A 16,516-nucleotide genomic window follows, 5' to 3' on the forward strand; every position below is an offset into this window, starting at 1 on the left:
TTTTTGTTAGTGACATACCATGGAGAGTTTGTTATAATGCGAAGTGTCTTTGATTGGAATCTTTCAAGGATTTCAATATTAGAGTTGGCAGATGAGCCCCAGAGTTGGATACCATAGGTCCAGTTGGGTTTCAAAATACTTTTGTATATTATAACCTTACTGTTGAGAGAAAGTTTGGAGTTTGGACCTAATAGCCAGTAGTGTTTCCTAAGTTGTAAGCCAAGTTGCTTCCTTTTTTGCCAGATGTGGTGTTTCCAGTTTAATTTACTGTCTAAGTGCATTCCTAGATATTTAACTGAATCTGATTGGGGAATTTGTATGTTATTAATTGATACTGGAGCACATGTTTGTTTTCTGAGTGTGAAAGTAATGTGCACCGATTTCGTTTCATTAATACGAATTCTCCATTTTTTTAGCCATAATTGTATACCGTACAAATTTTCTTGAACCAGGTTTGAAGCTAGTGTTGGGTTGGAGTGAGAAGCCATGATTGCAGTGTCATCTGCATAAGTAGCGGTGGTTGTTTGTTCAGTCGTTGGTAGATCTGCCGTATATAACGTATATAAAACTGGTCCAAGGACACTTCCTTGTGGGACGCCTGACCTGATAGGATGTAGTTTGCTAAATGTATCATTTTGTTTAATAATAAAGTATCTATTATCAAGATATGACTTTAATAATTGGAACATACAGAAGGGTAGTGCTTTTTTAAGTTTGTATAATAAGCCTGGGTGCCATACTTTATCAAAGGCTTGAGTGACGTCCAGAAAGACAGCCGAGCAATACTTTTTTTTCCTCAAGACTTAAGCTTATTTGACGGACTAGTCTGTGTACCTGCTCTATCGTAGCGTACTTATTCCTGAACCCAAATTGGTGTGCAGGTATGAGCTGATTCACAGCTAAATGTGCATTAATTCTTTTGACAAGTAGCTTTTCTAGTACTTTCGATAAATGTGAGAGCAAACTAATAGGCCTATATGAGGTAACATGTTGAGGGTCTTTACCTGGTTTTTGTATTAGGATAATTTGTGCTATTTTCCATTGTATAGGAAAGTAGTTGAGACGAAGAATAGCATTAAATATTATTGTAAGAAATCTTATGCATCTATCAGGTAGTTCACGCAGTAGTTTGCCAGTAATCAGATCAATACCCGGAGCCTTCTTAATACTGATTTCTTTGTGTATTACCAGACTGATTTCGCTTGCTCTAAACGGTTTATGGGGGCTAGACAAATCTCCTGTTGCATACAGATACGTATGTACTTCCTCTTCTTCTTCGGCCGATACCTCTTGTGGAAAGGGTTGAAAGACTTCTTTGAGATGGTTTGCAAAAGCCGCTGCCTTTTCCGCATCACTCCTTGCCCATTTGTTGTTATCGATTTTGATGGGTGGTACACTGATTTGAGGATTTTTTATTTTCTTCGTGGCTTTCCAGAGAGAATAGTCTGTTTCTTTAGTTGGAGCTAATTTTTGAACATAGTTTTGGATAGTTAATTCTCTTTCTTCCAGGAGCAATTTCTTCAGTCTTCTTGTAGCTCTGTTAAGTCTGGTTTTATTAACGGGATTTCTGGACTGTTGCCACTGTTTTTTCAGTTTTCTTTTCTCAACAATGAGCTTTTTAATAGAATCAGAGGTTTCTAGTGGTGTCTCTTTGTTGGAAATTGTAGGTGTTGCTTCCCATGCCGCCTCCTGTATACTGACTGTAAAGTGTTCAATGGCGGCCTCCAGTTGTTCTTCTGTTTTCAGAGGTATGTTGCAGCTAACTTTTTCATTTAGTAGGCATCTATATATGTCCCAATTTGTTTTCCTGGTGTGTAATGTAGGAGGTGCATTTTTTACAATAACGCTGGAGCTAACATTTACTATAAGGGGAGTATGGTCAGAGGACAAATCTAGACTCGATTTAATATCTAGATAATGTTGGCTTATTCCTTTAACAACACAGAAATCTAACAAGTCTGGTATTTTATGTGGATCTGTGGGCCAATAGGTTGGTTCTCCTGTTGATAGTACATATAGTTTGTTTTTCTGGATGGCTTGATATAATTGTTTTCCTTTTGGGGTGGGAGTTGAAAGTCGAGAACCCCACCATGGATGTTTAGCATTGTAGTCACCCGCAGCTATGAATCTTGAGCCTAGAGTGTTAAAGAATTTTGTAAAATCGTCTTCCTTAATTGCATGTTTAGGAGGACAATAAATTGCTGATATTGTTAGGATACCCTGCCAGTCTTCTACAACAACGCTGGTTGCCTGAATGTACTCGAGATTGGATTTTTCAATTTCATGGTGCCTTATTTTAGATTTGATAGCTATGGCTTTTCCTCCATGTGCACCACCACTAGGGTGTTGAGTACTGTACAGCGTGTATTTATAAAGTTTAAGATAAGATTTATCTGTGAAGTGGGTCTCTGATATTAGCATTATATCAATGTCATTGTCTATTAGGAAAGTGTGTAATTCCTGGCTTTTGCTTACCAGTCCATTAGCATTCCAGATTCCAATTTTGTAAGATATGTTAGCCATTATCTTAATTTCGATATGACTGTATTTAGAAGGTTTATCATTGTGTTCATGCTTGTCATTAACTGCATCATCATGTTTTCCATCTTATGTGAGGATTCATTTGAGGTAGTTGGTGTATCTTGTTGAGAGTGATATGTTACATGGTGGTTGTTGCTTGATGCTTGTGCATAGGTTTTGCCTGGTTGTACCTCGCTGGATCTGGTATATGTGGAGTGAGTTATACGTTCTCTTAATTTAGGGAACATTTTGTTAATTAGTTGTTTTCTTATTACACATCCTTTATAGCTAGCTGGATGATTTCCACCACAATTGCAGCACTTCACTTGGTTGCTTCTATCTTTCCAATTACATTGCTCTGTCAGATGCTTTCCTGCACACTTAACACAATGGGGAATACGCGTGCAATAATTTTTGGTGTGTCCATGTGCCTGGCATCTTGTACATTGTGGTATATCCTTTTTTTTGTAGGGTTGTTCTACAGAGATAATGGTTTGTAGTAACTGTTTCAAATCATATATAAGTTTGTTATTTTCTTGTGGTTGGAGCTCTACAAAAAATAGTGGTGTTGGACCCCTCGTCCTGTTGTTGCGTATATTGGTAATTCTAACGACTTTATGACCACTCGCTTCAATTTCAGATTTTATTTCGTCCAGGTTACTAGAGGGATGGAGTCCTCTCAACACCACCTTGAAGTTTCTTTGGCTTTTGTATTGAAAAGTGTAAAATTGGGTATCTTTTGCTTCTAGTTCCTTTGCTATTTTAGTGTAGCTTATGGAGTTGTATGGTTGTACTTTGATTTCCTTATTTGTTAGGGTTTTTAAAGAGTACTCGTCTTTGGCAATATGATTTAGTAGTTCTCTAAGCGGAGATATATATTCTACTCCACTTATAAATATGGGTGGAGGTTTGTCTTGACGGTCTTGTGATTTTTCATGTCTTTCTGGGTTTTGATTGATAGGGGCAGTATTATTATTATTATTATTTTTATTATTATTATTATTATTATTATTATTATTATTATTATTATTATTATTATTATTATTATGACTACTACTACTATCGTTTACTGTGTTGAGGAGTTGAAATCTATTTGAAGTTTCAACAGAGGTACTTAGCCAATAGCTCCTTTTCACAACATTTGTTGGGGCTGTATCACTGTCGCTGGTGTGCCAAGGTCTTTTTTTATTATTGACTAGTGTCCACTTATTTGCACGGTTGTTATTTGGTGCTGGTTCAGGTCCGTTAAGCTGCTGCTTTTGTACTGAGCTGACCTGCGAGGTGCCAGGTTGAAGGTAAAGGTTATGTTGGTGGTAGGGTTGTTGAGAAATATTTTGTACACCCGATCCGGCCATGTTATCTTGATGTGATAGCAACTGGTTCTGAAGGGGAGTAAGACTGTGCTGTGGGTCAAAGTGTGTATCCATAACCTCATGATGAGTTGGGTTGATTTGTGAAGAATTTAATTGGTAAAATTCTGCTTGTTGTTGATTGTTATGTGGCATGTTTAATGTTGCCGATAAAGTTTGGGTATCAGACTTTAAAAAAATTGCACTTTAGTTGCACTAACTCCGATAAGGATAAACGAACAGAAAGAAAAACGGTTTCTAACCTACAGAGCGGGAAGAGTAGCGTCTTCACGCACTCACGCCATCTTACGAACTTTCAATATCTTAAAAATGTTTTTATTTTATTGAAACGAAGGGTGGACACATATTATTTCGATACGAAACCTGTTTGTAGGTAGGAGCGATAGAAGGGTAGAAGAATAAATAGAGACAAGCACGTAGGTATTCGACAAAAGAATAGGGTACAAAAGAACCGACGGTCGAAATAAAGAAAGAAGGTGCGCAGACTGATTTTTTTTTACAAAACGTGTCATTTCTTTACTAATTTAAAATGTCTCAATTTTATTGGAAAACTATTATTTAATTTTTTAATTCGCAAATGTTATAGTTATTGCTGAATTCTACGCAGTATTCTTTATTCTGCGTTTATATTACCATATCTACAAAATGCAATCGATACTTTTATGTATATAAATAATATCCGATATCTAGTGTGGGACACAGAGTGTTTTGTTCTATTCATGGGCGGTCCTTCTTAACACATTGCGTACAGCACACTGTTTGCGTAGGTAGGATACAGAGCTACTGTTGCAATAGCTGTAATGATGCATTGATTAATATTAACATTAATTTTTTTCGTTAATTAGAGATTAGGATAATACACGAGACTCCGTTAACCTGGTGTTTTCTTATTACGTTAGTAATAAGAAAATCAAATTTTGATTCCATCATTAATTAAATCATGAAAACGAGATATCTCGTGACCCGTACGCAATGTGTTAATTTTGTTTTCTTTATCCCTACCAAAAGGCAGCTGCATCTTACGTGCTTGGCCACGAAATATTTTTCTTTTGGTTTATTCGTTATTTGTTATTCGATTATTCCTTTTCTACTGCTGATTGAGTAAAGAGTGCTTTCACCTTATCATATAAAATAAAGAGAAAATTTTGATATAAGAAAGAGTATTTTTAATATCCCCTATAACCCAATAGTTATTAACACTAGAACTACAGGAAAAAAAAACGATTCTACTTCTACCAAAACCAGTCAGAATGACTAGTTATTTAAAAAACGTAAAAACAGAGTATTTTTTTATTATTAATTTATTACTATCTTATAATAAGAATTTAGGATTATAGAATAACAACTATTTAATGCTTTCTATACAAAATATAATAATACTAACAAGTATAAACAGAATTTTTGGTAGCTAAAATAATAAAATAAACTTACATTAAAGTAAATGTAAGAAGTATATTATAATTATGAACGTGTGTGTGTAATAGTATCTGAAATAGAAATAAAAAAAATAATTATTAATTATTTTTAATATAAAATATTAATATATTAATGTAGAGAAATCAATTGTTCTGTATCCGGCTAAGGATATCTAATTCCCCCGTGTTGCCGACACTACTTGAGATATAAAAGATATTCTTTATTCTCACACAAATTATTGTTTATTACAATTACAATTACAATTACAATAATGCTTCGCAACCTCTCGCACTCACTCACTACTCACTCGCTACTATTTACTCGCTATTCTCGCTCGAATCACTCGCTCTCGTCGCTCGGTTCTCTCCACGCTACTCTCGAAAAAACAATCCCTGACGCGTGACCGTCCTCTCCTTATGAGGTTTCTCCCCCACCCTGCATCCCCGAGGGACAAAACATCTTCAAAACGCTCTCGAACCTTTGGACTCACACAGCTTACACATACAACGCTCTCGAACCTTTGGACTCACACAGACTTACACACACAACCTCTCGAATCTTTGGACTCACACAGACTTAGACACACAACCTCTCGAACCTTTAGACTCACACAGACTTACACACACAACCTCTTGATTTTCAACAATCCCCACATTAATATTAATATTTTAATTAATATCTTTCTAGATAAGGAAACCAATTCAGAATATACTTTGTTTCAACATCAGAATGATCGTGTGGAACGACATCGATTACTATTGTTACGTTGCCTTTGTATTTTTCATTTATTGCTGTACCATAGCAATGATTCTATCTCTATTTTTTTGCCAGATAAGCTGGCAAGAAAGGAAATATTCTAACAAAGAATACTAGATTGCTCTAAAAATCTCTCATCAACAGTGTAGATTTCAAAAACCGATATTTTAGGATGTTCTTTCACTTTAAAAAGAACCAGTCAAAATGACTGGTATTAGTAGAAGTAGCAAAGGTAAAAAATTACTCGAGTTCTGTATAAGTTATAAAAAAAAGTTATTTTTTAAACCTTTATTTATATCTACAAAAGTTATCATATCATTTCAGAAAAAAATATAACATGAAGTGGGAGTTTAATAATGAAGTTGAACGACTAGTCAAAATTACTGGTCTTGTAGTTTTAGTGTTAAAATACAATATATTTCGCAATTTAATCTAATTTTTTTAAAAATAATAACAAGAAATAAAATGGAAATCGTATTTGTTATTTTTATCGGTAATTATATTTACTTTATATATTGTCAAGCTTAATGTAAGATATTGATGTTTATACTCTTTATGTGTCACGTGTTTAGAAATATTTATATGATGTACGCGTCACGAACGTGGCAGCAAATCGTAACGTATTTTGTGAACGTTTTCAAATTTTTTATTCATTTAACAATTAAAAAAATCTCAGGATACGCTTATTTTCGTGGATTAAGCCTTTGTCTCTGCTGCGTAAATCATTATATCAATCTAACGCAAGTTTGGTATATTTGTATATTGCTTTTGATGCTCATATATTTTTTTCTCCATATGATATCTCTAAGATATCCAGAGATCATAGAAGTTTTATTTGTTTGGTCTCTTACCTCCTTTTCTATATTTTTATCGCTCATAATGGTCACTCCTAGGTATTTAAATCGCATCACTTGTTTGATGCTTTTGTTGTATACTACTAACTTTCATCGTCTGGGTTTCTAGGACGTAATGAGTGATTCGGTTTTTTTTATTATCCAATAATTCAATAATCTACTTATTCTCATTTCTACGCCTTGTGGTTAAATCCCGAGTAAGTGGAATAAAATCAGGAAAAAACTTTTTTCTGGTGAACTTTTAACTATAAGCATACGCTTAGTAGGTATGTGGGTAAAGTGAGGATAGGTAACCAAATGTCGACAGCTTTTAATATTTATAGTGGGTTAAAACAGGCGGAAGCATTGTCACCTCTTTTGTTTATTTTAGTACTAGAATTTGCTGTCAAAGAACTGCAAAAAAGTAAAGATAGTCTGCAGTTGAACGGGACAACGCAACTGTCGACATATACGGACGATATTGCTTTGTTAGGGAACAATAAAGAGTCATTAATTAATAACGCGAAAATAATTACAGATAATACAAAAGATCTGGAGCTAGAAATAAGCGTGGAAAAAACCGAATATATGGTTATCGATAGAGTTCAGAATATGCCTAATGCTGTAACTTTAGTCGTCTGTTTAAAGTTTGTTCTAGAATTAAAATGTAAAAAAAAAAAAAAGATTTAAAGAGACGCGGATTGAGTAGTCGGAGAACAGTCAGCTGGTAATCAATGAGATTTAAATCAATAAGTTTTCGGTTGCTAAAATGTTAGTTGCTAATCAATAAAACGTTAGTTGTTTATGAATGAATTGAGATATTAAGGAAAAAAAGATCGAAATCAGTTGTTTAGTTGTATCAGATGCAAAACCATTCTTTTCGATATCGGTTGTGAAAAAGTTTTACTCTCCATTAAATAAGAAAAATTGTGTTACTTTTTTTTTGTGTTTTACTTGTTACCTTTTAAATTACATTTCGTTGATATTTATTCGCTTTATTTTAAAGAACGTTATCGTACAAATTTAAGAAGTTACTAAGACGAAGATTCTAGAAGTTCGCCAGCTTCATGCAGCGCTGTCAATCTGTCATCTTCCAAGACGTGTCCTGTGAGATCTGCTTCTGAGGACATCATCTTAGCTGTGATGCTTGCATCTGAGGACATCATCTTAGCTGTGATTCTTGCATCTGAGGACATCATCTTAGCTGTGATTCTGCTTCTTCGGACATCATCTTAGCTGTGATTCTTGCATCTGAGGACATCATCTTAGCTGTGATTCTTGCATCTGAGGACATCATCTTAGCTGTGATTCTTGCACCTGAGGAAGTCATCTTGACTGCGATTCTTGCTTCTGAGGAAATCATCTTGAATATAATATCTGAGTCTGAGAAAATCATCTTTGTTGTGTCATGTGAGTCTGATCCATAGAATTTCAACTACTGGTGACTTCTAGACCAGAAAATCATCGTATTCAGGGGTAGTAAACCCGCCAGCTTGTAGGTTGCCTTACGAGTAACCTTGTGGTACACTCCTTAGAAAATCATCGTACCCAAGGTTTGGTAACTCCCGCACCTTGTAAGGTCACACCTGCAAGTTCCCTTGAATACATTCTAGAAGTCTTTTTCCTCATTAAGTTTCAAAAATAACTACATTTCTGTTTTTAGCCTAACGTTTATCCACTGAGTGAGCAGAAATTTTACGTGATCCCAGACGTACTACATTGGAAATATCTTGTCGATACGATTAAAATGCTAATAATTAAAATTCTTAAGACTGTACTAATAAGCGCAGTAGCGTTATTCAATTTACTCATTAACATTTTTATTGGAAATTCATTCTCACTTTTTTCAAACTGCGGTGAAAGATAACTCAAAAAGTTCTCAACCGATTTTTATGAAATTTAGCACACATTTTCTTTATAGTATTAGCTTCTAGTTGAACTTTAAGAATGCCATAAAATTTTCAAAAATTGCCATTTTTTACCCCAAAATCCGTTAAAAAAGGGTCAAAAATCAGACTTTTTGAAGTGAAAACTTCTTTAGAATGGAATGATCTAAAAAGTAAAGAAATGGAAACGGAGCTATGTAACGAGGCTATAAAACGGCTGCTATACTAAATAATGAGAGAAAAAAAGCCAAACATATAGGATTTAGCCTGCGAGAGAATGAGACAGAATATAGCTATACAGTTTTTCCTATTCTCGGTCTCCTATTTATGCTATGCTTCGTAGTAATCGCTCTAGGTTTTATATGTGTGTGTTTGTGCGCGACTGCATACTACAAAGCGTGGACACGTATTCTTTCGATACTTGAAGTGTTTGTAAGTACGAGCGATAGAAAGGTAAAAGAATAAACAGAGATAAGCACGTAGGTATGCGACAAAAGTATAAGATCCAAACCAACTGACGGTAGAAATAAAGAATGAAGGTGCGTGGTCTGTTTTTATTTTACCATACGTGGTATTTCTTTTCTATTTACAAATGTTTCTATTTTATTAAAAAATTAATATTAAATTATTTATTTCGCACATATTGTAATTAACAATTACGAAATATATAGTGTTTTGACCAAAAGATTCTTCAATGAAAATTCCTCTGATCATTACTTATATGCTATGAAGTGGAGAATAAAGGATTAGATTGAGGTGTAAAATAAAACACGTGGTTGAGCCAAACAAAGAAACAATGCCTTTTTTTATTGGCTCGTCAGGGAAAAGCCTTGCGGCATAAAAACCCTGGATGTTGTTTAATTATAAAAATGAGAGTCCACCACGTGGTATTACCACGCGGGAAAATACCGTCGATATAAAATGTATATAATGGAAAGATCTCACCTCTCGTTCGCTTCGCTTACGTTCCTTAACTAACTTAACTTAACTCCTTTGATTTCGATATGTATTCACAGGCTTTCTATAATGGACTGGAAGAATGTCCTTTTGTACTGGCCCCGCAGGGTGTTGCGGACTGGGTGTAAGAAGTGGGGTGGCGAGAGGTGGGGGTGACTAGAGGGGCGCTTCGGTAGTTACTAGTAATTGATCGATGCTCACCATGAGTATCGATCGAGACCTTTAATCGATGGAGGTGGATGCGCGCGAATTTTGAATACTGCTAATTACCGTATGATCCTTTTGGATCGTACATATAGAATATAATAATATTATTGTCTGCAATATTTTACAAAAAAATGAAATGATTATCAGATACATCAGAGAAAAAAAATTAAACAACATTGCAGAATATTTTTCTAATAAATATCCAAAGACATGTTTTTTAATTATAATGTTTGCATATTTAGGAAATTTATACTAATTTTCAATAAAATAGACAAGTTTTTAAATAGGAGAAACTAGACACGTTACAACAACAAATATAGAAAAAAAATATAGGAACTAAATTTTAAAAAAAATTTTCAATATTATAAAATAAAACAACAAAAATAGAAATAGATTTTAAATTTGTTGTAACTCAAAACATTTATATCTTTATTATCAATGCGATAATATTCATGCCTATAGTTTTTTTTTTACAACGTGTCATATCTTTTCTATTTAAAAATGTTTCTATTTTATTAAAAAACTATTATTAAATTATTTATTTCGCAAAAATTATAATTAACAATTATGAAATATATGGAATATAATTATTGTATTGTCTGAAATATTAAAAAAAAAAAAAGGATTTCCAGATACATCAGAGAAAAAGAATTAGAGAATACTGTGGAATAAATGAGGAGTAGCTGACAAATTCCATTCAAAAGCAAGTAAATTACTGTCACATTTATATATTTTGCTTCTTTATAAAATATATTAGATGCATAAAGACAAAATATGTCTATTCAATTTGATATTTATATGTTTATATGAAAAATATCCAAATAGATGTACTGACCCATGCGTATATGAAAATTATATTATAGATTGTGATATTTGCGTATTTAAGAAACTTATACGAATTTTTCAATACAATAAAAACATTTTTAAGACGTTGAACGCCCAGCGTGAATCGGTGGAGCTTACCACGGAGCTGAAATTTAAGACTCGTAGTATATACAATTCGATAAGCTGAGAGAGCAATAGGATGTAATGCATTTTTTAGGTTTTTCCTTGTTCAGATCTTTATTTAGACAAGAGTATTTAGAAAGATAAGTTTGTGGTCCAAAGAATAAGGAAAAGATATTTTATAAATAATAAGGGTCTCGAAGTGTGGTAGGCTACAGAGTTGAAAAATCATTTCTAGAGAATATCTTTATTAGATCTTTCATTGCATTTTACCAGAACCTTCGTTCAGTCTAGCAGTATTTTCCATATGTTTTTCGTAACGTCTTTATTTCATCTATCCTAAAATGTTTGTTATATAGCGTAAGAATGTAGATGAAAACGGGAAATAGAAAACTATACTAAGAAAAAAAATTTTATACCTGAGTTTCAAAAAAAAGATTATTTATTTTTACCTAATTTCTGACGAATTATATTTCCTTTGATAAACATCCTACCATTTTGGAGATTATTTATAACTATCGCATTCCGCATTCCGTTTTTATTGCTTGAATTGTGAAAAGTGCACTATTTATCAGCTTTTCCACCCAGAGACCATACCGGTGACCTTTATTATATATAGTAATAATATTAAAATAAATAAATTCTACAATTATCTTACTCTTAAAACTGTCCATTCGTCTCATTCTCTCGAAACGCAGATTTTTGAAAGTTTAACTTCTAACACGTCTGATCTGCACACATGATTTCTTTTGTCTGTGTCGTGCCGATTTACGATTTTTTGAATTTTTAGTTTTTCCTTAGTTCAAATAAAGGATTCATATTTTATGGACACGCTCCGACCCGTTCTTTTAACTTTAGATTGCTGTAACTACAGTTAAATATCACCATGATTGATGCGTTTCTTCGCGAGGGTCTCAGGAGATTAGGTACTACGGCGGCTATTTTGAAAAAAAAGAAAAAAAAATCAGATTCTTTTATTCCTTCCATTTTAAATAAGCCTCTGAAAAACGGTCAAAATTTAGGCGTTTACATGTATCGCCGGCCTTAAGAAAATAATTAATCTAGGCAATTTATGTTTTTATTCGGTTAACCAATTACTCAGCTCGCGGTTGCTGTCTGGGCGATTAAAAATCAGAATATACAGGAATATCATCCTAACGGTAGTCCTTAAAGGTAGCGAAACGTAACTAATAATTTTAGTCGGTTTTGTGCATGTTTCTATTTCTAATATCGCAGAATGTTCACGTACATCAAAATTACAAACTTTTGATTAAAACTTGTTTTTTAGACTTTTAAATATATTCTGGATAAGTGTTTTTCACTTCTAAAAGCCGTGTCTCAATTTTGGGACATTGGCGGAATGTATTATAAAATACTTGTTAGAATTTCTTTTTTAGAAATGGGTTTAAAGGTAATTTTAACACTTTATAGCTTATTGCTTTTTTAAAAGATATAGCTATAATAAATACTTGGAGATTGTAGCAAATATTGAGTTTTTATGAAGAAATTTCACTCCTTGACATAAGACGCACAATAGTTTTTAGTCAGGAGATAAATCAAGCTTAAAAGACCTAGTTCACAAAAATCAAAATTTGTTGGAGGATGAGTAAGTTTAGAAGTAAGCTATACCGAATAAATCATCTCATAAAACCAATAGACACAAAACGAGCATTTTTTTGTATTACTTTCTAGAAAACTGAATGAAAAGAATATATACACTTTAATTTTCTTTTTTTTTATATTGTTACAAAAATAGTTTTAGTTACTTAGTATTATTATCATTAAACAATTAATTAAATTTTTTTTTGCATTTTCGTATTGTGGCGGGTAATGGGTTAAGGAAATAGGGTTCGAAGACCGCGAATAGAGGGATCGTATTCAGGAACGAGAACACTGGCGAGATTAATATTTGCAGCAATGAACCTTCAAGGTCCTCTAATGCCATATTTATAATAATAATAATAATAATAATAATAATAATAATAATAATAATAATAATAATAATAATAATAATAATAATAATATTAATAATACATCCTACCTATTCTAGAGATTTTAGAAAATATCTCCATTTTAGTTGTCTATAAAAAAATTATTTAATGAACAACAATTCCATAAAGCTATGTTTAAAATTTCTTGATGTATGGATATGACTTTCTACATTCACTATGAACAGTTTTTAAGAAAAGTTAAAAAAAAAAAACTAGAAAAATCACTAAAGGAATATCTAATATATATTAACCAATAAATATTTCTGATTTTAAATAAACAAAAAATTGCGAATATGCATTTTGATTTTCAAAAGTGTTAAGATTGTAGAAATTCGTTATTCAGGCTTATGAATTTGTAAAATAGGGAAATGAGAAATGAAATAAAAACAAATATATAAATAACAAACATATAATTTTTAAAGAAAATAAAAATTACAATAAAGTTTACAAATAATATGAGTAACAAAAATTGATACTTTTATACAAATTCCCAATACTTTTTCTGAGGCATGCTTGGAGTATAGATATTCAAGGAATTCGTCTAACTTTTCTGAATATATCTTTGTAGATCCCCTCAACTACAATATAAATTTTTCTTTTTAATAGCCTTAGTCATAGTCGACATTATTATCCGTTGAATACTCTCTAACTGATTTTACAAAACTTATTTTATGCATACGTATATATATGTGTACTACAATATAATTAGTCTCTTGTATTTATTTTAACATATATTATAAAATGAACTAATACAATAAAAGGTCTGTATCAGATAAAAGAAAACAAAACAAATAAATAAATAAAAAAAAATTGGAAAATAATGATAAATAAATTTTAAAAATATTAAATCACATATGTGTATACATACTATAGCTTTTGAACTTGTGCTCAGTCGCTATATATTGTTGCCAAGAAAGTAATTTCAGCTTGCACCAATAGATAAAGTTATGTTTATTTCGTTATTCTTTTGTTAATGTTAGAACTTTATTCTTTTGAGGTTTGGTAGTTGACACTTTTTGGGGTTGCTATAGGAATAAATTCCTTGTAATTTTGTTTACAACTGTTAGTTTAGAAAAAATAAGGTTTTATTTTACGCTAGAAAACCAAAATTAATTTCTTGCCAACCCAATATATAAGAATTATTTAAAATTGTATTAGGCTATTACAATAATAATAATAATACATAGTCTTTTATACATTAAAATAAATTTAGAAAAATATAATGAAAATATTTTTCTAATACTCAATAATCACTACATTATTGAAAATTGAACTAAATTACATAAAATTGTCATTATAATGTTCTAATAATTTGATATTGTATTCATTGTTGTTCCAAATTATGTTATTTTTTATCTTTTTCTTTTTGTTGAATATTAATATATCATAAAAATTTAAATAATAATATTATAATAATTTAATTTTTAATCAGATTTCTATGTGTTATAGATAAACGCATTATTTTATTTAAAAAAAAATTAACATACTTTTTTTACCTCTCCACTCTTACAATTAGTAAACCTTTGTAAGAGAGGTTTCCCTTTGTTTTGAGTAATTATTTTTCGTCGTAATTCTGTCGAAAACACAATTTCGAAGTGAAAGGTCTACATCTCAAAGAAAAATGGACGAAAACAAAATTCAAGTTGTAATTTTTAAATTTCAAATGAAATTTGATAATCTTTGAAAAAGAAATCCATCACTCCAGTAAAAATAAATTAACAAAAAATTGTTTTATCATTAGTACGTGTAATAGTTTGTCTAAAAATATTAAATAGAAATTAGGCTAAATTATACAAAAATTAACAAATCCTTAAAGAACTATACTTTAATTCAATTATTACATTTGAATATAAGAGAAAAAATAGATTAATTTCTACTGACTATTTTATTATATATTTATTCTTATTATGTTGTAAGAATCTTTTAATAAAGGCAAATTTAATGATAATATATTATAAAATGCATACTCTGTCAAAAAATTAATTAAAAAATTAAATGATTTTCACTTTTTCTTCATTACTTTGTATATTTTAATATGATTTAGCCTAATTAATCATGTTTAAAGTAAAATTAATATAATATAACGATATAAAAATATAATATTATTAACAATTATAAGTCCATCACTCATTAAATATAATTTTTTGTTATCTTATAGGTAAAGAGCTAGAAAATTATTTATAAAATTTTATTAAAAAATTTTAATCGTTATTTTGTATTTCGACTTTGATTCTTACTTCTCTTTTCTTCTTACTCATAGTTAAAGTTTGATACAAGTTTTTTCTACTGTAATCTTTCAATTTGTTAAAATGAACATGAAACAAATATATTGGCCCATTATGTCGAATGTCTCGATTCTTTCAGATTTGAGTGTAAGTAGCAGAAGTACAGTTTTAACTTTAATCGATGAGGTTCGCTTAACTTTTCATCTTTTTGAAAATATTTCTTTCAAGATGATTTTCTATTTTGTAATGATACATGTAATACTATTGTGCTGACTACACCATGAGCAAAAAGATGAAAAAAATAAGATATCGGAGATTTTAACTAATTCAAATTTTTTAAAAGCAGTGTAAGTAATATTTTGCTCACTTTTGTCGATACAATTCTTCTTAGTTTAGTTTAATTTTTTTTTAGTCTTTATTTCTATTTAAAGATTCTTGACGTCGAGTGATTGGATTTGTCACACCATCATTAACAAGATGCGAATGGTAAGATACTACATTTTCTGAATTATCCCAATTTTCTGAAGATTGTGGTAATGTTACATTTTTAACTTCGGAGAATAAAACATTATCATGCTGTGTATTTTCCGTTTCAGAAACAAAATTTTCAAAGTTTTTACGTTCTTCACATACAGTTAGATGATGTTCATATTGATGCGGATCCAGTACATGTAATTTGTTATAAGGACAAGTCATCTTCTTTACTTTAGGATGGTTAACTTTACATTTTATTAAATGCCTAGGCATTCGAGTCCTATGAACTCGATGATTAGAATCGTAAGGACAAATGTAGAATTCGTTATCGCTCATCTTGCTTTAAATTCTTGAACAATTATAGTGTACGTATCTATCTATATATATAGATAATGTATGTAGTAATGATAATGTATATATGTGTATATACAATGATAATTGTGTTGACTAACAACTTTTCAAAACTTATTGTTATTTTGTTGTTATTATTTTTCTAATTATTATTTAAATTAATTCGTTATTAAAATAAAATCAAATACGTTAATATGAAAAAGTCAAAAGTATTATTAAAAAGTACTTGAATTAAAATAAAATAGATTTGTTCTCGAAATATATCATCTAACTCGTAGGTACGTAATAAAGACTTACAGATCACTGCATGTTTCTTTGTTTTTGGGATTCTAAATACACTCCGACTTTAGGTGTGTTCTCTTGACACGTTTCTTAACGTCTACTACGTAAGAATATTTAAACGTACTAGGAACGTTAGTTCTTATTAGTAGAGAGGGAGAATTGTTAAATTGTAGTGAAACAAATTACTAATTTGTCTAGATCTCGCTAGAAGGCACGTCAGTCGCGATTTTGTTTTAATCAAAATTAGTTAATTTCCGAATGCAACACTATCCTCAGATATTGAGTCTGACCGTGTCTTTAGAG

At 31.1% G+C, this 16,516-nt stretch overlaps 1 protein-coding gene across 1 annotated transcript; it reads right to left on the reverse strand.

Moving 5' to 3' along the window:
• Nucleotides 1-15,126: 15,126 nt before the first annotated feature.
• Nucleotides 15,127-16,293, reverse strand: LOC149031298 (gametocyte-specific factor 1 homolog). The gene has a single exon (XM_089176366.1). The coding sequence runs from the start codon at nucleotides 15,914-15,916 to the stop codon at nucleotides 15,515-15,517; it is 402 nt and encodes a 133-aa protein (XP_089032492.1). The 5' UTR covers nucleotides 15,917-16,293; the 3' UTR covers nucleotides 15,127-15,514.
• Nucleotides 16,294-16,516: the final 223 nt, after the last annotated feature.

This window comes from Polistes dominula, unplaced genomic scaffold (assembly GCF_049000335.1).
Source record: "Polistes dominula isolate Pdom_NZ unplaced genomic scaffold, Pdom_raw_medaka contig_338, whole genome shotgun sequence".
Lineage (NCBI taxonomy): Eukaryota > Metazoa > Arthropoda > Insecta > Hymenoptera > Vespidae > Polistes > Polistes dominula.